This window comes from Heterodontus francisci, chromosome 7 (genome assembly GCF_036365525.1).
Source record: "Heterodontus francisci isolate sHetFra1 chromosome 7, sHetFra1.hap1, whole genome shotgun sequence".
Classification (NCBI taxonomy): Eukaryota; Metazoa; Chordata; class Chondrichthyes; order Heterodontiformes; family Heterodontidae; genus Heterodontus; species Heterodontus francisci.
The window spans coordinates 8,160,938-8,181,554 of record NC_090377.1 but is presented as its reverse complement, the minus strand read 5'-3'; the positions used below and the strand labels follow the sequence as shown (position 1 = coordinate 8,181,554).

Sequence of the window (20,617 nt, the reverse complement as noted above, 5' to 3'; positions counted from 1 at the left end):
CAGCTCTGTGCGGGGTTACGTGGGACACCGTGTTGGGATGTACAGAGACTAACAGCATCTATTTCCACTCCAGGTGGATTTCACGTCATGCGGGGGTCTGTTCTGCGCACTGGGGATTGGACTCTTTGTCTCGGGGATTGTCGTCACGATTGTTCTCTCCATCAAATTTGTAAGTAAGGCAAACACTCTCATCAACAGAGTGTAAACCGAAATCTGAGGGAGAGGGTGGGACAGGGACATGGGTGAGGGAGGGGAGGGAGAGAGGGGAAAGAGAGGTGGAGCAAGGGAGCAGAAGGAGAAAGAGGTGAGCAAGGGAAAGAGGGAGGGAGAGACATGGAGGGAGTGTTAGTGTCAACCTCCTTCCTTCCACAGGTCACAATCCAAGTACAAAATGCTCTGTAGTGGATATGGAACAGGTTGTATTCATGGCTGGTTTGAATGCTCAGATGAGAGAGAATGGCTTTTGGTTTTGAGCTCCGTCTGTCAATTCCTCAAGAATCACTGGTGAAAATTGGGTTCCTTTATACAGCAGAGTTCACCGACAGGTCACAGATAAAACCACTAATGTATCTACGCCCAAATCCTTTGAAGACATGTAAACAGTTATCGTTTACTCCAAAGCGACTTCCTTTAAACAAGACTTGCTGATGTAACTATTCTTAAACCCTTTGGGAATTTGAATCCACAACCTTCTGAATGTATTTTTAATTTATTTTCAGGATGTGGCCATCGCTGGCAAGGCCAGTATTTGTTGCCCATCCTTAATTCATAGAATGATTACAGCACAGAAGGAGGCCATTCGGCCTCTGTCTGTGCTAGCTCTCTGCAAGAGCAACTCACCTCATCCCACTCCCTGCCTTCTCCTCTTAGCCCTGGAAATTTTTCCTCTTCAGATAATTATCCAATTCTCTTTTGAAAGCCACGATTGAATTTGCCTCCACCACACTCAGGCAGAACATTCCAGATCCTAACCGCTCGCTGCGTAAATATATTTTTCCTCATGTCGCCTTTGGTTCTTTCGCCAATCACCTTAATTCAGTGATGTCTGGTTCTTGACCCTTCCGCAATGGGAACAGTTTCTATCTGCTCTGTCCAGATCCCTCATGATTCTGAACATCTTGATCAAATCTCCTCTCAATTTTCTAAGGAGAACAGCCCCAGCTTCTCCAATCTATCCACGTAACTGAAGTTCCTCATCCCTGGAACCATTCTTGTAAACCTTTTCTGTATCCTTTCTAATGCTCTCACATTCTTCCAAAAGTGCATTGCTTAGAATTGGACACAATACTCCAGGTGAGGCTGAACCAGTGTTTAATAAAGGTTCTTCATCATTTCCTTGCTTTTGTGCTCTCGGACTCCATTTATAAAGCCCAGGATCCTTATGCCTTATGAACCACTTTCTCAACCTGCCTTGCCACCTTCAGTAATTTGTGCCCATTTACACACGGATCCCTCTGCTCCTGCACTCCCTTCAGAATTGTACCGTTTATTTCATATTGCCTCTCCTCATTATTCCGATTAAAACGTATTACTTCACACTTCTCTGCCTTAAATCTCACCTGCCACTTGACTGCCCATCCCACCAGCCTGTCACTGTGCGGGCGGCACAGTGGTTAGCACCACAGCCTCACAGCTCCAGCGACCCGGGTTCAGTTCTGGGTACTGCCTGTGTGGAGTTTGCAAGTTCTCCTTGTGTCTGCGTGGGTTTTCGCCGGGTGCTCCGGTTTCCTCCCACCACCAAAAGACTTGCAGGTTGATAGGTAAATTGGCCATTATAAATTGCCCCTAGTATAGGTAGGTGGTAGGAGAATATAGGGACAGGTGGGGATGTGATAGGAATATGGGATTAGTGTAGGATTAATATAAATGGGTGGTTGATGGTCGGCACAGACTCGGTGGGCCGAAGGGCCTGTTTCAGTGCTGTATCTCTAAATAAATAAATGTCCTTTTGAAGTTCTACACTACACTTCTCACTTTTCACAATACTTCCAAGCTTTTCCCTTGAGAAGGTGATGGTGAGCTGCCTTCTTGAACCGCTGCAGTCTATGTGAGGTAGATACACCCACAGTGCTGTTAGGAAGGGAGTTCCAGGATTTTGACCCAGCGACAGTGAAGGAACGGCGATATAGTTCCAAGTCAGGATGGTGTGTGACTTGGAGGGGAACTTGCAGGTGGTGATGTTCCCGTGCATCTGCTGCCCTTGTCCTTCTAGGTGGTAGAGGTTGCGGGTTTGGAAGGTGCTGTCTAAGAAAATTATAGACACTGTGAATAATCCAATGCCTTTGTGTTCCGGCAGATTCCATGGCTTCACATGTTGTATTCTGCGATTGCAGCCATTGTTTTTACTCTGGTGAGTGATGCTTCCTATTGTCAGCGAGTTCTGCCTTGACCTTTCACGGGCTGTTTGTCAAGACTGTGATCTATATCTCTGAGCTCCCCGTGATACAGTAAAGCTCCCTCTACACTGTCCCCATCAAACACTCCCAGGACAGGTACAGCACAGGGTTAGATATAGAGTAAAGCTCCCTCTACACTGTCCCCATCAAACACTCCCAAGACAGGTAGAGCACTGGGATTGGCTGCTCTCTGATTTGGGAGCCTGAGTGTTGAGAGCCTCAACGAGGTGCAGCTGACTGTGCTGGTGGCATTTGGAGGTTGCAGAGGTGGAGAGAGGAGCTGCACTGAGCAAGGGAGAGCAGCTACCAACAAGCAGAGGAAAACTCCAACAACAGTCTCCATTAAAGAGAAGAAAGGGACATTTTGTGGAAACAAGGCTTTGTCTGGAGGTGGGTGCTGAACACCAGTAATTTACTTTGGACTGTTGGGGGAGGAACAAGTGGCTGGAACAACAAGGGGTGGGGCTGCCAATTCAACAGGAGTCTGTGCTGCTGCAAAAGCACACAGGGAAGCTCCCTCCCCACCCCAATTGCCAAGCCTGGGTCAGCTGAAGCTGCCCAGCTAAACAGACGGAAGGGGATAGATAGTGCCTGGGCAGCTTCAGCTGACCCAGGTGAAGACGACTCCCCCAACCAGAAGACCGGAAGACCAACTTCAAAGACTGTTTGTTTTAAGTGTACTGTGAGCACCACCTCCAGAAAGCAAGTCATCCCTTCCAGCCTGCCTTTGCCTCTCCTCTCTTACCTCAGCCTCTCCACTAACCTGTTGTTTGTTTGTTTGTCTTTTCAAATTTTTCTGTGAATCTGTTATTTAGTGTGCAAGTCCACAATTTGGGGTGGGTTTAGCTCTTGGACCCATGGCAAGCCCTTCATCACCGGTGGCGGGGCCCTCTACTACCTACGCAGCTGCAGCTTCTGTGGCTGCCCACGTGGCCCTGTCACCCTTTAAATTATTGACATGCAGCCATGGGGTGAAGAGCTATCCCCACTCCAACATGTCTATTGAGGCCTGCGTTAAGGCAATGGCCGTGGTTGTCGGCCCCTCGGCCATTGTTGCGGCCTCAAAGATGTATGGGAAGGCTGTGTTCTTTTTGAAGACCGAGCGGGCGGTGTCCCTGGCCCTGAGTAAAGGGCTCACTGTGGGGGGGACCTTCCTGCCAGTGGACCCTCTGGGGGCCACTGCGCATCGGATAATGTTGTCCAACGTCCCACCCTTCATTCCCAGTGAGCTCCTCCTCCCCCACCTGCACCATCTGGGGGAGGTGAGGTCGGGGATCACCCCAGTCCGGCTTGGTCTTCGGGAGCACAGCCTCCAACATGTCTACTCCTTCCGCCGCCAGTTATTTATGCAGCTGGCGCGGGAGGAGGACACGGAGGGCCAATTTAATGTGGAGTTCCAGGGGACGGCCTACCGCGTCTTTTGGACCTCGGACGGGGCGCGGTGCCACGTCTGCAAGGGGGTGGGGCATGTTCGGAAGAACTGCCCCAACCTCCCGGCCGCCAGCTCCACCTCGGCGGCCCAGTGTGGTTCCACAGCACCTCCTCCCACTCCCCCCGCACATCCAACAGACACCGCTCAGTCGGTTCCGGAGGCTGTGGTTTTCACAGCCTCTGGCGGGGAAGGAAGACGCGGGGAAAAAAGAAACATCGTGAGGCGCGTCCCCTGGACACTTTGACTCAACCCGAGCCTGAGCTCAGCCCAAAGCCCATTCCCATGGAATCCACCTGTCCCAGGGCTGGGCTCAGGCCCAGGGTGACTAAAAAAGGAAAAAAGGGTGCGGAGGCGGAGGCCTCTGATGACATGGAGGTCTCTGAGTCTCCGCGCCCAAGTGCGAAAAAGAGGAGAAGGCACCCCTCCACAGAAATAACACAGGGCCCTGAGGTGCAGGGCCCATCTGTTGGAGGGGAGCTGCCTCCTGTTTCTGGTCCTCAGGTGCCCCCTACCGCCACCACCAAGGCTGCAAAGTCCGGGCAGGTGCTCCCGATTCCTCAGGATGGAGGGGAGGGGATGGCCCCGGTACGTGAGGCCCCTCCTGAAGGAGTAAGTGGGGCCCTGCTTGTGGTGGGGGAGCCTGGGGAAACCGTCCATTCCGCCACTGCTACTGGGTCGGGTGCCCTGAATGAAGGGGAGGGCGAGGCCCCAGAGGGTCGGGCCTCCCAGCCGGAGTCCACCACCAACCAGGAGACACCCGACCCAGTTATAACTGAGAATGCTGCCCCATCTGCTGGGCCTGTGGGTGCTGGCGGAGCGGGAGATGGCTTCCTCTCTCCACCTCCAGTCTCGGCTCCGGCTGGTTTCCCGGAGTCCGGAACTCCTGTCTCCCCTGGACCACTCATTGGCCTGGGGATGGAGGTGGAGGGGGGTCCTGAACCGCTGGTGCCGACAGGCTCCAGTTTCACAATAGAACCCAAAGAGGACTCCTCCGCCATCGATCCTGGGGGTGGGATCGTGACGGAGGCGGGACCAGCTGGCGCGGCCGGGACGTCCGCCCCACAGTGTGTGGTGGATGTGTCGGCCGCTGGCGGTGACGACCCGGAGGAGGATGGGGATTCGGTGCGGGGCACGGAGGATGATCTTGATTCCATCGCCAGTGAGGTGGTGGAGTCCCTCGTGCCTCCCACCGAATCTCCTCTCATCCCCACGGCGGAACTCCGGGATTTCCTCGCGGCTTGCAGGGGTTGCCGCAATAAAGTTCAGCTGGCCCTCGACCGTTGGTCGAATCTGGCGCTGATCATCCAGTCTGTCCATGCCGCCCTTAAGATAGCGGGCAAGCGCGCGGACGTGAAACTGGTTGAGAGGCGCCGTTTTAATGTGTTCCTCAATGGGTTGCTGGGGGAGTGGAGGGCCAGGTGCACTTCCACTCCTTCCTCACAGTGAGGTGTTGGTGACGGGTTTTAAGTAACTTTGACATGAAGATAACCATAGCCAGCCTCAACATCAACGGCAGCAGAGGGGCTCACCGCAGATTTCACAATCTCTCAGTCCTTAGGGAAGGGAGATACGCGGTGAGCTTTCTGCAGGAAACCCACACCGTTCCGGGAGACGAAGCCACCTGGCTCCTGGAGTGGCAGGGTGGGGTCTACATGAGTCACCTCACCCCTATTTCTAGTGGGGTGGCTATCTTGTTGGCCCCGACTTTTCAGCCGGAGATCTTGGGGGTCAAGGAGCTAGTGCCGGGCCGCTTGCTCCACCTCGCCGTTCGCCTGGGTAGCGTGCCGCTCCACTTTGTGAACGTGTACGCGCCCAGGCCCGGCGCGTTGCAAGCGCGCTTCTTTGAAGAAGTGTCCGCTCTCTTGAGCTCCATCGATAGCGGCGAGTGCATCATCCTCGGGGGGGATTTTAACTGCACCCTCGAGGTGGGGGATCGCTCCGGTCCCCAGCGCGGCCAAGCGTCGGTGGAGAAGTTGAGGGGACTGATCAGCTCCCTTAACTTGGTGGACGTCTGGCGGAATCTCCATCCCGACTCCAGCGCCTTCACGTGGAGGTCTGGAGGAGGGGGGTCGCGAATCGACCGCCTCTACATTTCGCAGGCGTACGTCTCCCGCGTTTCGGCGGCCTCCATGCGGCTGGTGCCGTGCTCGGACCACCGCCTGGTGTGGGCGGAGTTCACTCCGCTCCGCACGCGGGCGGGGTCCGCGTACTGGCACTTTAACAACCGGCTGCTGGAGGACGTGCGATTTCGGGACTCGTTCTGTCGATTCTGGGCCGACTGGAGAAGGAAGCAGGGGGGCTTCCCCTCCTTGAGGCTATGGTGGGATGTGGGCAAGACTCACATCCGCGTCTTCTGTCAGGAGTACGCGAAGGGGTCGACCAAGAGGCGGGAAGCCGAGATCGGGCGCCTTGAGAGGGAGGTGCTCGACTTGGAATCCCGCCTCAGTCATGCCGTCGCGGACCCGGCCCTGTGGCAGGCGTACAAAGAGAAGAAGGGCGCGCTGAGGAACCTGCAGCTCATAGGGTCCCGAGGCGCGTACGTGAGGTCGCGGATCCAGATCCTGGAAGATTTGGACCGCGCCTCACCCTTCTTCTACTCGCTGGAAAAATGGCGGGGGGTCCGTAAGCAGCTCGTCGAGCTGCTGGCCGACGACGGATCCTCCATCACGGATCCGGAGGGAATGGGCCTCCTGGTCCGGACGTATTACAGTGCGTTGTTCTCTCCGGATCCGTCCAGCGAGGATGCGCGCAGAGTTTTGTGGGAGGACCTGCCGCAGGTCAGCCCGGAGGGCGCCGAAGGATTGGAGGCTCCGCTCACGTTGGCGGAGCTGACTGGCGCCCTCCACCAGCTCTCGAGGGGCAAATCCCCAGGGCTGGATGGGTTGACCGTGGAGTTCCTCAGGGCGTTCTGGGACGTCCTGGGGGACGATTACGCGCGGGTCCTGGGGGAAAGCCTGGCGACCGGGGAGATGCCCCTCTCGTGGCGCAGGGCGGTCATCGTCCTGCTGCCGAAGAGGGGCGATCTCCGCCTGCTTAAAAACTGGCGTCCGGTCTCCCTCCTCAGCACGGATTATAAGATCTTTGCCCGGGCTATGTCTACCCGCCTGGGCTCCGTGCTGGCCCACATGATCCACCCCGACCAGTCCTACACGGTCCCGGGCCGGTCCATCCAGGACAACATCCACCTGGTCCGGGACCTGATCCATCTTTCCCAGAGGACTGGTCAGTCGGTCGCCTTTCTCTCCCTCGATCAGGAGAAGGCGTTCGACAGGGTGGATCACGATTACCTTTTCGGGACTCTGCGCGCTTTCGGACTCGGGCCGCATTTTGTGGCCCGGGTCCGACTTTTATACGCCGCCGCAGAGTGTCTAGTCAAAGTTAACGGGTCCTTGACGGCGCCCCTTCGATTTGGGAGAGGAGTGCGTCAGGGGTGCCCCATGTCCGGCCAATTGTATACCATCTGCGTGGAGCCATTCCTGTGCCTGCTTCGCAGGAGGTTGACGGGATTGGCTCTGCGCGAGCCGGCCATGCGGGTCGTCCTCTCGGCTTACGCCGACGACGTGCTCCTCGCAATCACAGATCCCGTTGACTTGCGGAGGATGCGCGACTGCCAGCAGACCTTTTCTGCCGCGTCCTCCGCGAGGATCAATTGGGAGAAATGTTCCGGACTCCTGGTTGGTCAGTGGCGGGTGGACTCCCTGCCGGAGGCGATGACACCTTTTGCGTGGAGCACCACACACCTCCTCTATCTGGGAGTCCACCTTAGCCCCGCTGAGGAAGCCTGGCCGGCAAACTGGCAGGAGTTGGAGGCGAAAGTCACCGCTCGGCTGGGGCGCTGGACAGGACTGCTCCGAGTGCTTTCCTACAGGGGCCGAGCGTTGGTCATAAACCAACTGGTGGCCTCCATGTTGTGGTACCGGTTGGTCACTTTGGCCCCGCCCCCTGTATTTGCCACCAAGATCCAGAAGAAACTCGTCGATTTCTTCTGGGGCAAGAGGAAACACTGGGTCTCTGCCGCGGTCCTGAGTCTCCCGATCGAGGAGGGCGGTCAGTCGCTGGTGTGCGTCCGCACCCAGGCTGCGACTCTCCGCCTTCGGACCCTGCAGAGATACCTGTACGTCGAGCGTCCTCCCAGATGGTGTGCGCTGGCGACGTATTTTTTCCGCCAGTGTCACTGCCTTCAAGACGACACGCAGCTCCCGGTGGAGTCCGTTAGCCGCGCCTCTCTGAGGGAGTTGCCTGTCTTTTACCGGGATCTTTTCCGAGTCTGGAACATGGTCGCCTCCAGTCAGGGCGCTCCCCCGCCGGCGGAGGAGAGCGCCTCGGCTGTCCGGGCGGCCGACTCCGGGGACGGTCCGGCGGGCGGAGGAGTAGCCGAAACCCCCGGGACGCCCCTCACTGCGGGTGGCGAGGGGGCTCGGGAGTGCGGAGCGATCCCGGCCGAGCTGACCCCCGCTCGGCCGGAACTGCTCATCGGACCCAGGCCCCGAAACCCTCCTCGGGAGCCGGTCCCGCACAACCCGAGCCGCCTCTCGGAAATGCCCTCCGTGCCATTCCAATCGGCGCGGAGGGGTTTCCTGTACGGGCTGCTCCTGCACACTCTCCACTTCCTCGCCCTCGTCAGCCGGCCGGACACGCCCTGGCGGTCCGCGTTGCCATCTGGCGGCGAGGGGAAACCCCGATGGAGGTCTCTCTACACGGGAGTCTTCCCCCTTTACATCGGGGACCTGGGGTGGAGGGTGCTGCACAGAGCAGTCCCGTGCAATAGGCTTTTAAGTAGGTTCACGGACTCCCAGGCCACCTGTACTTTCTGCGGCCTGGACGAGTCCGTGTTCCACATTTATATGGAGTGTGCGAGGTTGCAGCCCCTATTTGAGTATCTGAAGGGGCTGCTCCTCAAATTCTGGCTGCACTTCAGTCCCACGCTCCTGATCTTTGGGCACCCGGTGCGGAGGGGCTCGGGCCGGGAGGAGGATCTCCTCGTCGGTCTGCTCCTGGGCCTGGCCAAGGTGGCAATTCACAGGTCCAGGTTGCGGGCCGTCGGGGGGTCCGTCCTCCCCGATTGCCTGCCCCTCTTCCGCGGTTACGTTCGCGCCCGGGTGTCCCTGGAAAAGGAGCATGCGGTGTCCGCCGGTACGCTTGAGGCCTTCCGCGACCGGTGGGCACCGCAGGGACTGGAGTGCATCGTCGACGCCGAGAATGGCATTTTAATTTGAGTTTTTTGTTTATTTATCTGTTTTAATAAAGTTATTTTAAAACTGTAAATATGTACATAAAGGGGGCCTGAGGGATAAAGGCCCCCTCGATGTGAAAAATATAAAAGGGGCCTGGGGTATAAAGGTCACCTTGTTGAAAAAAAAAAAAAAACGGGGTTAGATACTTCGACCCCATGGCAAGCCCCTCTTCGCCGGTGGCGGGGCCTTCCCGCACATATGCTGCTGCGGCTGCCGCAGCTGCACCTGTTGCCCCGTCACCATTTGCGCTGGTAACATCGAAGCATGGGGTCAAGAGCTACGTCCACCCAAACATGTCAATAGAGGCATGCGTGAAGGCAATGGCCGAGGTTGTTGGCTCTTCAGCCATCGCTGCAGCATCAAAAATGTATGGGAAGGCAGTGTTTTTCCTGAAGACCGAGCGGGCGGTGTCCCTGGCTCTGAGCAAGGGGCTCACCGTGGGCGGGACCTTTCTGCCAGTGGACCCCCTGGAGGCCACTGCACAATGGGTCATTCTATCGAATGTCCCACGCTTCATTCCTGGTGAGCTCCTCCTTCCCCAGCTGCACCATCTGGGGGAGCTAAAGACAGGGCTCACCCCAGTCCCACTCTGTCTTCGGGAGAACAGCCTCCGGCATGTGTACTCCTTCCACCGCCAGTTATTTATGCAGCTGCCGTGGGAGGAGGTCACGGATGGCCATTTCAATGTGGAGTTCCAGGGGACCGCCTACCGCGTCTTCTGGACCTTGGACGGGGCACGGTGCCATGTCTGCAAGGGGGTGGGGCATGTTCGTAAGAACTGCCCCAACCTCACGGCTGCCAATTCCACCTCAGCAGCCCAGGGTGGCGCCGCTGCACCTCCTCCCACCCCCCCCTACACCTCCACCAGACACCATACAGTCGGTTCCGGAAGCTGTGATTTTCACGGCCTCCGGTGGGGTGGGGAGTGCCCATCCGGGTGAAAGGAAGGTGCGGAGGAAAAATAAACATCAAGAGGCGCGTCCCCTGGACGCATTGACAGGACCCAAGCCTGAGCTCAGCCCAAGGCCCGATCTCAGGGAGCCCACTTGCCCCAGCGCTGGGTTCAGGCCCAGGATGACTAAAAAAGAGTGCAGAGGTGGAGGCCTCTGATGGCATGGAGTTCTCTGAACCGCCGTGCCCAACTGGGAAAAAGAGGAGAAGGCACCCCTCCACAGAGGTAACATCTGTTGGAGGGGAGCTGTCTCCTGGTTCAGGTCCTCAGGTTTCCCCTGCCACCACCAACATCAAGGCTGCAAAATCTGGGCAGGAGCTCCCTACCCCTCAGGATGGAGGGGAGGGGGAAGGCCCCTGCACATGAGGCTTTTCCTGAAGGAGTAAGTGGAGCCCTGCTTGTTGTGGGGGAGCCTGGGGATGCCGCCCTTTCTGCCATTGCCACTGGGTCGGGTGCCCTGAGTGGAGGGGAGGGCGAGGCCCCAAAGGGTCGGCCCTCCCAGAGGGAGTCGACCACCAACCAAGAGACACCCGTCCCGGTTATAATTGAAAATGCTGCCCCATCTGCTGGGTCTGTGGGCGCCGGCGGAGCGGGAGATGGCCTGCTCTCTCCGCCTCCGGTCTCGGCTCCAGCTGGATTTCCGGAGTCGGGAACTTCCGTCTCCCCTGGACCGCTCACTGGCCTGGGGACGGAGGTGGAGGGGGGTCCTGAACCGCTGGCGCCCGTAGGCTCCAATTCCACAGGAGAACCCAGAGAGGACTCCTCCGCCATCGATCCTGGGGGTGGGATCGTGACGGAGGCAGGACCAGCTGGCACGGCTGGGACGTCCGCCCCACAGTGTGTGGTGGATGTGTCGGCCGCTGGCGGTGATGACCCGGAGGAGGATGGGGATTCGGTGTGGGGCACGGAGGACGACCTTGATTCCATTGCCTGTGAGGTGGTGGAGTCCCTCGTGCCTCCCACCGAGTCTCCTCTCATCCCCACGGCGGAACTCCGGGATTTCCTCCCGGCTTGCAGGGGTTGCCGCAATAAAGTTCAGCTGGCCCTCGGCCGTTGGTCAAATCTGGCGTGGATCATCCAGTCCGTCCGTGCCGCCCTCAAGAAAGTGGGGAAGGGTGCGGGCGTGAAACTGGTCGAGAGGCGCTGGTTTAAAGTGTTCCTCAATGGGTTGCTGGGGGAGTGGAAGGCCAGGTGCACTTCCGTTCCCTTCTCACACTGAGATCTTGGGGGTCAAGGAGCTAGTGCCGGGCCACTTGCTTCACCTCGCCGTTCGCTTGGGTAGCGTGCCTCTCCACTTTGTGAACGTGTACGCCCCCAGGCCCGGCGCGTTGCAGGAGCACTTCTTTGAAAAAGTGTCTGCTCTCTGGAGCTCCATCGAAAGCGGCAAATGCATCATCCTCGGGGATTTTAACTGGACCCTCAACGTGGGGGATCTCTCCAGTCCCCAACGCGGCCAAGCGTCGGTGGAGAGGTTGAGGGGACTGAACAGCTCCCTCAACTTGGTGGACGTCTGGCAGAATCTCCATCCCGACTCCAGCGCCTTCACGTGGAGGTCTGGAGGAGGAGGGTCCCGAATTGACTGCCTCTACTTTTCACAGGCGTGCGTCTCGGCGGCCTCCGTGCGGCTGGTGCTGTGCTCGGACCACCACCTGGTGTGGGCGGAGTTTGCTCCGCACGTGGGCGGGGTCCGCTTACTTTAACAACAGGCTGCTGGAGGACGAGCGATTCCGGGACTCGTTCCGTCAATTCTGGGCAGACTGGAGCAGGAAGCAGGGGGGCTTCCCCTCCTTGAGGCTATGGTGGGATGTGGGCAAGACTCACATCCGCGTCTTCTGTCAGGAGTACGTCAAGGGGTCGATGAAGAGGCTGGAAGCCAAGATCGGACACCTAAGAGGGAGGTGCTCGACTTGGAGTCCCGCCTCGGTCATGCCGTCGTGGACCCGGCCCTGTGGTAGGCGTACAAAGAGAAGGGCGCGCTGAGGGACCTGCAGCTCATAGGGTCCCGAGGCGCGTGCGTGAGGTCGCGGATCCAGATCCTGGAAGATTTGGACCGCGCCTCACCCTTCTTCTACTCGCTGGAAAAATGGCGGGGGGTCCGTAAACAGCTCGTTGAGCTGCTGGCTGACGACGGATCCTCCATCACGCAAAGATCAATTGAGAGAAATGTTCCGGTCTGCTGGTGGGTCAGTGGCGGGTGGACTCCCTGCCGGAGGAGATGACGCCTTTTGCGTGGAGCACCACGCACCTCCCCGATCTGGGAGTCCACCACAACCCCGCTGAGGAAGCCTGGCCGGCAAACTGGCAGGAGTTGGAGGCGAAAGTCACCGCTCGGCTAGGGCGCTGGTCAGGACTGCTCCAATTGCTTTCCTACAGGGGCCGAGCGCTGGTCATAAACCAACAGGTGGCCTCCATGCTGTGGTACTGGTTGGTCACTTTGGCCCCGCCCCCTGCATTTGCCAGCAAGATCAAGAAGAAACTCGTCGATTTCTTCTGGGACAAGAGGAAACACTGGGTCTCTGCTCCGGTCCTGAGTCTCCCGATTGAGGAGGGCGGCTAGTTGCTGGTGTGCGTCCGCACCCAGGCTGCGACTCTCCGCCTTCGGACCCTGCAGAGATACCTGTACGTCGAGCGTCCTCCCAGATGGTGTGCGCTGGTGACATATTTTTTATGCCAGTGTCACTGCCTTCAAGACGACACGCAGCTCCCGACGGAATCCGTTAGCCGCGCCTCTCTGAGGGAGTTGCCAGTCTTTTACCAGGATCTATTCAGAGTCTGGAACATGGTCGCCTTCAGTCAGGGCGCTTCCGCGCCGGCGGAGGAGAGCGCATTGGCTGTCCGGGTGGCTGACACCAGGTGGAGGAGTAGCCGAAGCCCCCGGGACGCCCCTCACTGCGGGTGGCGAGGGGGCTCGGGAGTGCCGAGCGCTGACTTCCGCTCGGCCGGAACTGCTCATTGGACCCAGGCCCGAAAACCTCCTCGGGAGCCGGTCCCACACAACCCTAGCCGCCTCTCGGAAATGCCCTCCGTGCCATTCCAGTCGGTGCGGAGGGGTTTCCTGTACGGGCTGCTCCTGCACACTCTCGACTTCCTCGCCCTTGTCAGCCGGCCGGACATGCCCTGGCGGTCCGTGTTGCCATCTGACGGCGAGGGGAAACCCCGATGGAGGTCTCTCTCTGCGGAAGTCCTTGCCTTTACATCAGGGACCTGTTGTGGAGGGTGTTGCACAGGTCAGTCCCGTGCAATAGACTTTTAAGTAGGTTCATGGACTGCCAGGTCGCCTGTACTTTCTGCGGCATCGACGAGTCCGTGTTCCATGTATATATGGAGTGTGTGAGGTTGCAACTCCTCTTCGAGTATTTGAATGGGCTGCTCGTCAAGCTCTGACTGCACTTCAGCCCCACGCTCCTGATCTTTGGGCACCCGGTGCGGAGGGGCTTGGGCCGGGAGGAGGATCTCCTCGTCGGTCTGCTCCTGGGCCTGGCCAAGGTGGCAATTCACAGGTCCAGGCTGCGGGCAATTGGAGGATCCGTTCTCCCTGATTGCCTGCCCCTCTTCCGCGGTTACATTCGCGCCCGGGTGTCCCTGGAGAAGGAGCATGTGGTGTCCGCCGGTACGCTTAAGGCCTTCCGCGACCGGTGGGCACCGCAGGGACTGGAGTGCATTGTCGACGCCGAGAATGGCATTTTAATTTGAGTTTTGTTTTATTTATCTGTTTTTTATCATAGTTATTTTTATAAAATGTACATAAATGGGCCTGGAAAATAAAGGCCCCCTCAACATAAAATACATAAAAGGGGCCTGGGGTATAAAGGCCACCTTCAAAGAAAAAAGAACGGGGTTAGATACAAAGTAAAACTCCCACTATACTGTCTCATTGTACACTAGCAGCTGGCATTTAACTGCTTGATCAGACAGTGATAGACGGTTTGGACCCAGCCCAGTCAGTTGGACCCAGTTTATTCTAATCTCATTTACCAGCCTTCCATCCTGTGGAAGAAAAGGAGAGTTTTGATCTTTGAGTCTTTTTCCCATCCACACCATAAAGTGAGTTTGTCAGCAGAGTTTCCCTTGTCTACCAGCACTGAGACTCTGGTCATTCGTTTCAAATGTATGTCCTTCCCTCGCCCCTCTCTCCCCCGTCCTCGCCCCTCTCTCCCCCGTCCTCGCCCCTCTCTCCCCCCGTCCTCGCCCCTCTCTCCCCCTTCCCTCGCCCCTCTCTCCCCCTTCCCTCGCCCCTCTCTCCCCCTTCCCTCGCCCCTCTCTCCCCCTTCCCTCGCCCCTCTCTCCCCCTTCCCTCGCCCCTCTCTCCCCCTTCCCTCGCCCCTCTCTCCCCCTTCCCTCGCCCCTCTCTCCCCCTTCCCTCGCCCCTCTCTCCCCCTTCCCTCGCCCCTCTCTCCCCCTTCCCTCGCCCCTCTCTCCCCCTTCCCTCGCCCCTCTCTCCCCCTTCCCTCCTTTGCCAGTCATTAACCATCTCTCCCTCTCTCTCTCCTCCTCCTAGTTCTTAGCTTATGACACGCAGCTGATCCTGGGGAACAGGCGACATTCCATAAGCCCGGAGGAGTATGTTTACGGGGCCCTGAGACTCTACACAGACATTGTGCAAATCTTCATCTACCTTCTTCAGCTGTTTGGATCGAGATAAAGGTGCAGGATGCAGTTCTGTTACAAGCACATTCCCCAGTCTTCCTTCATCTCTGCCCCTCTGTAAAATAAGCTCGCACTTATAGAATTAGAGAGGTTACTTCAAGGTATTCGGAATTGTTGATGTAGCTCCTGTTATCGCAGGGATCTACCTCCTGACCTTCCACTGCTCTCCAAAATAAATTAATGATAACATAAACACAGAAAGTGCTGGAAATAGCAGGTCTGGCAGCATCTGCGGAGAGAGAAGCAGAGTTAACGTTTCAGGTCGATGGCCCTTCACCTGAACTGGAAAAAGTTTTGCAGTTTTTAAGCAAGTCCAGAGGCAGGGATAAAGGTGAGGAGGAATGAACAAAAGGGAGAGGTTTGTGATTGGGTGAAAGTTCATTGACCTGAAACGTTAACTCTGTTTCTCTCTCCACAGATGCTGAGTATTTCCAGCACTTGGTTTTTATTTCAGATTTCCAGTATCTGCAGGATTTTGCTTTGAAAGGACCTGAATTGTTTGATGTGGTGTTGAGACTCAGCAGCATGCTGTGCCACATAACGACAGTGCCTGTACCTAAATGCCCAAATCATTCTGTTTCTCTGTCCCCTGTTCTCAGGACTCCCCACATCTCAAAAGTGGGGTTTCGTCAGCAGGTGAGATGATATGAGTGAGGAGAACTGCACAAAATGTAAATCATTATCCCTCACAAGCAGTGGCAGGAGGGTTAGGGGTGAGGGGGTGGTGGGAACCAGAGGACACAGGTTTAAGGTGATTGGCAAAAGAACCAGAGGGGGAGATGAGGAGAAAGTGTTTTTACGCAGTGTGTTGTTGTGATCTGGAGCGCGCTGCCTGAAAGGGCGGTGGAAGCAGATTCAATAATAACTTTCAAAAGGGAATTGGATAAATACTTGAAGGGGGATTATTTTGGGAAGGAGCAAGGGATTAACTGGATAGCGCATGCATGATGGGCAGAATGGTCTCCTCCTGTGCAATAAGGTTCGAAGATTCACAAGCCCCTTGTGACTGATGACCGACACAATTACAACCCTGCCTTAAAGTGACATCCGGGAAGCAGTGCCTCCCCCCTCGGTCACGTGACTCCCCACCGTTCTGCTGAGATCCAATCCCCTTCTCCGATAAACCTACATAACTGTCTACAGTTCAATAGTTAACAATATATCCAGTTATATGTTTGCTTCCTGTGGTAACTTCCAGTGCAGCCCGTTTACTGTTCAATGTACAGCTCTCTCCACTTTTGTACAGCAGTGGATGTTTAACTCACTGTGGTTTAACTCATTTGCATCTAAGTAAAAGAACACAGTCACAGCTTTGATATCAGGGAATAAACCTTCAGTTTTCTTCCTGTTTCGTTGCTATGTTTAGTGCAGATGAACTCTTTGTAGCAACAGGAGGAGGCCATTCAGCCCCTCGATTCTGTTACACAGGAACATGAGGCCATTCAGCCCCTCAATTCTGTTACACAGGAACATGAGACCATTCAGCCCCTCAATTCTGTTACACAGGAACATGAGGCCATTCAGCCCCTCGTTTCTGTTGCACAGGAACAGGAGAAGGCCATTCAGCCCCTCGAGCCTGTTACACAGTAACAGGAGGAGGCCATTCAGCCCCTCGAGTCTGTTACACAGGAACAGCAGGAGGCCATTCAGCCCCTTTGAACTAGTTACATTGGAATAGGAGGAGGCCATTCAGCCCCTCGAGTCTGTTACATAGGGATAGAAGGAGGCCATTCAGCCCCTTTGAACTAGTTACATTGGAATAGGAGGAGGCCATTCAGCCCCTCGAGTCTGTTACATAGGGATAGAAGGAGGCCATTCGCCCCCTCGAGCATATTCTGCTATTCAGTCAGATCATGGCTGATCTGTATGTTAACCCCATTTCCCTGCTTTTGTTTTTGATCACTCCATATGCTTACCCAACAAATATCTATCCATTTTAGTCTTGAAAGCTTCCCCAGCGTCCTCAGCTTTTTTGGGGGTGTGTGTTCCAGATTTCCATGACCCAGTGTGTGAAGAAGTGCTTCCTGACGTCACTCCTGAACAGCCTGGCTCTAATTTTAAGGTTGTGCCCCTTGTTCTGGACTCTTCCCCCCCACCCCCCGCACCCTCCACCCCAAGAGAAATAGTTTCTTTGCATCAACCCTATCAAATCCTTTCATCACTTTAAACATCTCGATCAGATCACATCGCAACCTTCTAAACTCAAATGGTTGCTCTGTGTTACTGTGTAAGCGTTATTGTTAAGTGCTGCTTTACTATGTACCTGCTGAATGTTTACAAGGCTAGTTATGGCACCTGTATTCTGTATGATATTGTAATAAAATGCTTTTCATTACAAGTTGCAGTGGATGTGAGTGAATCTTGAATTAGAAAAATGTTGCATTTAAACAACAAATTTAACAATTCATTCACGGGATGTGGGCGTCACTGGCCAGACCAGCATTTATTGTCCATCCCTAATTGCCCTTGAGAAGGTGGTGGTGAGCTGCCTTCTTGAACCGCTGCAGTCCATGTGAGGTAGGTACGCCCACAGTGCTGTTAGGAAGGGAGTTCCAGGATTTTGACCCAGCGACAGTGAAGGAATGGCGATATAGTTCCAAGTCAGGATGGTGTGTGACTTGGAGGGGAACTTGCAGGTGGTGGTGTTCCCATGCTTCCCTTGTCCTTGGTCGTAGAGCTGTCTAAGGAGCCTTGGATGAGTTTCTGCAGTGCATCTTGTAGATGGTACACACTGCTGCCACTGTGCGTCAGTGGTGGAGGGAGTGAATGTTTAAGCCAATCAGCCGAAAGAGCAAAGACTTGGTAATGTTTCAGGTGGAGGTCCTTCCAGAGACCTCACATTTGGGTGAAGCTTCGTTATTGAACAAGGACAACACAGGACGGGTTTTGAAGTAAACTGTCTCCTGCTGAGACGCAGGTTTCATAGGATCTGGGCACACCTGAACCAAATGACCATGCTTCAGCTGTGAGTCTGAGTGGCAATGGATTATTCAACTGTGCGGGGAATCACAGCCAGGTTCCACCCTCGCCTACAACTGTCCTGGCTGCAATCTGTGACTCTCGTGAGGTACAGCGAAGACATCTGGGCCCTCCGAAAGTCATAGAAGCACAGGAGTCCATTTGGCCCATTGAGTCTATGGCTGGCCAGTGCTGTTCACTGCCTTAAAGAGGAAGGAAGGTTTCAGTGGAGTATGTATTTCATGGGATACTTCTGGAGGAAACTGGGTGGGTAGGGAGGAGGAGGGGGGGGGGGGGGGGGGGGGGGACAAATTCAGAACTAATCTGTGGTAACATTATTTCAGCGAGGAAGCGGTTAATCTATTGAACAGGATCCATCAGGAGATGGTGGAGAGGAGTTGGTGTTAATTCATTGAGAACATTCTTTCAGGAAATAAAATTCTGGGCTCCAGTATATGAGTAATCTGAGATAAACACAACTTGCATTTCTATAAAACAGCTGAAGGCACGGCCAGCAAAGATGGAGTGATAATCTTCAGAGATGTGCGAGAGGCCAGAATTGGAGGAGCACAGAGATCTCGGAGGGTTGTAGGGCAAGAGTGAGGACACGGAGGAATTTGAAAACAAGGACAAGAACTTTATAAAAATCGAGGCATTGCTGGATCAGGAGCCAATGCGAGTCAGGAAGCACAGGGGTAATGGGTGAAGTGGACTTTGTGTGCATTAGGACACAGACACACTTGCAGAGAGTGGGGCAAGCTTTAAACTGAGTTGTAATTTAGGACAAAGACTGACTGGATGTTATTGATAGGCCCTGGGATACCTAAGGCTCTCAGAATCTTACACTGTTTCTTCTTATGATTGGCTTGCTGTGGCCATTTGAGAGGGTATATCAAACTGGTTGGGTTTTGAATTGTTTTACAACAATCTGCCAGCTATTCATGTCCACTGTGGCAGTTGTTAGATTTATTAAACTCCTATTGCTGGTCAGTTCAGGACCAGACCATGACTCTCAAATGGGCTGAAGATGCACGAGGATGCTGTTTGAGGGACATGGTGGATGCAGGTCTGAATTATCGAAGAGATATAATCTGTGAAGAGTTTGTCGTCTTGAAGGTTCAGTTTTGACACTGTTGCAGCCCTGGCTGGATTGTAGCTCAGTGCCACCCTCTGGTGGTCAATAAACAATGACAACTTCCAAATCGACAGAATTAGTTTACATACTGCACAGGGAATTTGGCCCATCGTGACAGTGCCAGTTCTTAGCAATAACAACCCCAAACTAATCCAACTGCCCCACGCTCTCCCCATATCCCTGTACCAATCGAGGTGAGGTGAGAGTGACTGCTCTTGACATCAAGGCAGCATTTGACCGAGTATGGCATCAAGGAGCCCTAGCAAAACTGAGGTCAATGGGAATCGGGGGGAAAACTCTCCGCTGGCTGGAGTCATACCTAGCGCAAAGGAAGATGGTTGTGGTTGTTGGAGGTCAATTATCTGAGCTCCAGGACATCACTACAGGAGTTCCTCAGGGTAGTGTCGTAGGCCCAACCATCTTCAGCTGCTTCATCAATGACCTTCCTTCAATCATAAGGCCAGAAGTGGGGATGTTCGCTGATGATTGCACAATGTTCAGCACCATTCGTGACTCCTCAGATACTGAAGCAGTCCATGTAGAAATGCAGCAAGACCTGGACAATATCCAGGCTTGGGCTGATAAATGGCAAGTAACATTCGCGCCACACAAGTGCCAGGCAATGACCATCTCCAACAAGAGAGAATCTAATCATCTCCCCTTGACATTCAATGGCATTACCATCACCGAATCCCCCACTATCAACATCCCAGGGGCTACCAGAAACTGAACTGGAGTAGCCATATAAATACCGTGGCTACAAGAGCAGGTCAGAGGCAATGAATCCTGACCCAAGTAATCCTGACACAAGTAACTTACCACCTGACTCCCCAAAGCCTGTCCACCATCTACAAGGCACAAGTCAGGAGTGTGATGGAATACTCTCCACTTGCCTGGATGGGTGCAGCTCCAACAACACTCAAGAATCTCGACACCATCCAGGACAAAGCAGCCCACTTGATTGACACCCCATCCACAAACATTCACTCCCTCCACCACCGACACACAGTGGCAGCAGCGTGTACCATCTACAAGATGCACTGCAGCAATGCACCAAGTCTCCTTAAGACAGCACCTTCCAAACCCGCGACCTCTATCAACTAGGAGGACAGCAAATACATGGGAACACCACCACCTGCAAGTTCCCCTCCAAGTCACACACCATCCTGACTTGGAACTATATCGCCGTTCCTTCACTGTCGCTGGGTCAAAATCCTGGAACTCCCTTCCTAACAGCACTGTGGGTGTACCTACCCCAAATGGACTGCAGCGGTTCAAGAAGGCAGCTCACCACCACCTTCTCAAGGGCAATTAGGGATGGGCAATAAATGCTGGACTGGCCAGCGACGCCCACATCCCATGAATGAATTTTTAAAAACTAATCTCACTGCCCCACTCTCCCCATAGCCCTGTACCAATCCCAAACTAATCCCACTGCCCCACTCTCCCCATTGCCCTGTCCCAATCCCAAACTAATCCCACTGCCACACTCTCTCCCCATAGCCCTGTACCAATCCCAAACTAATCCCACTGCCACACTCTCTCCCCATAGCCCTGTACCAATCCCAAACTAATCCCACTGCCCCACTCTCCCCACAGCCCTGTACCAATCCCAAACTAATCCCACTGCCCCACTCTCTCCCCTTATTCCTGTATCAATCCCACTTCCCCGCGCTCTGCCCCAAGTCCTGTTTCTTCCTCTTTTTAAAATATTTATCCCAGATTTCTTTCAAAATGTAATAGTCTCTTGGGGTTTGGAAGCTACTGTCGAAGGAGCCTTGGTGCATTGCTGCAGTGCATCTTGTAGATGGTACACACTGCTGCCACTGTGCGTCGGTGGTGGAGGGAGTGAATGTTTGTAGA

At 55.1% G+C, this 20,617-nt stretch overlaps 1 protein-coding gene across 2 annotated transcripts in view; it reads left to right on the top strand.

The window, feature by feature from the left end:
- The window catches only part of tmbim1a (transmembrane BAX inhibitor motif containing 1a), an 82,293-nt gene extending 65,301 nt beyond the window's left edge, over nt 1–16,992 (top strand). For both annotated transcript variants that reach the window (XM_068034759.1, XM_068034760.1), the window contains 3 exons: nt 74–169; nt 2,297–2,350; nt 14,513–16,992. In XM_068034759.1, the coding sequence (XP_067890860.1) occupies nt 74–169; nt 2,297–2,350; nt 14,513–14,656 (294 nt within the window). In that variant the 3' untranslated portion in view covers nt 14,657–16,992. The remainder of the gene's footprint in view (nt 1–73; nt 170–2,296; nt 2,351–14,512) is intronic.
- Nucleotides 16,993–20,617: the final 3,625 nt, after the last annotated feature.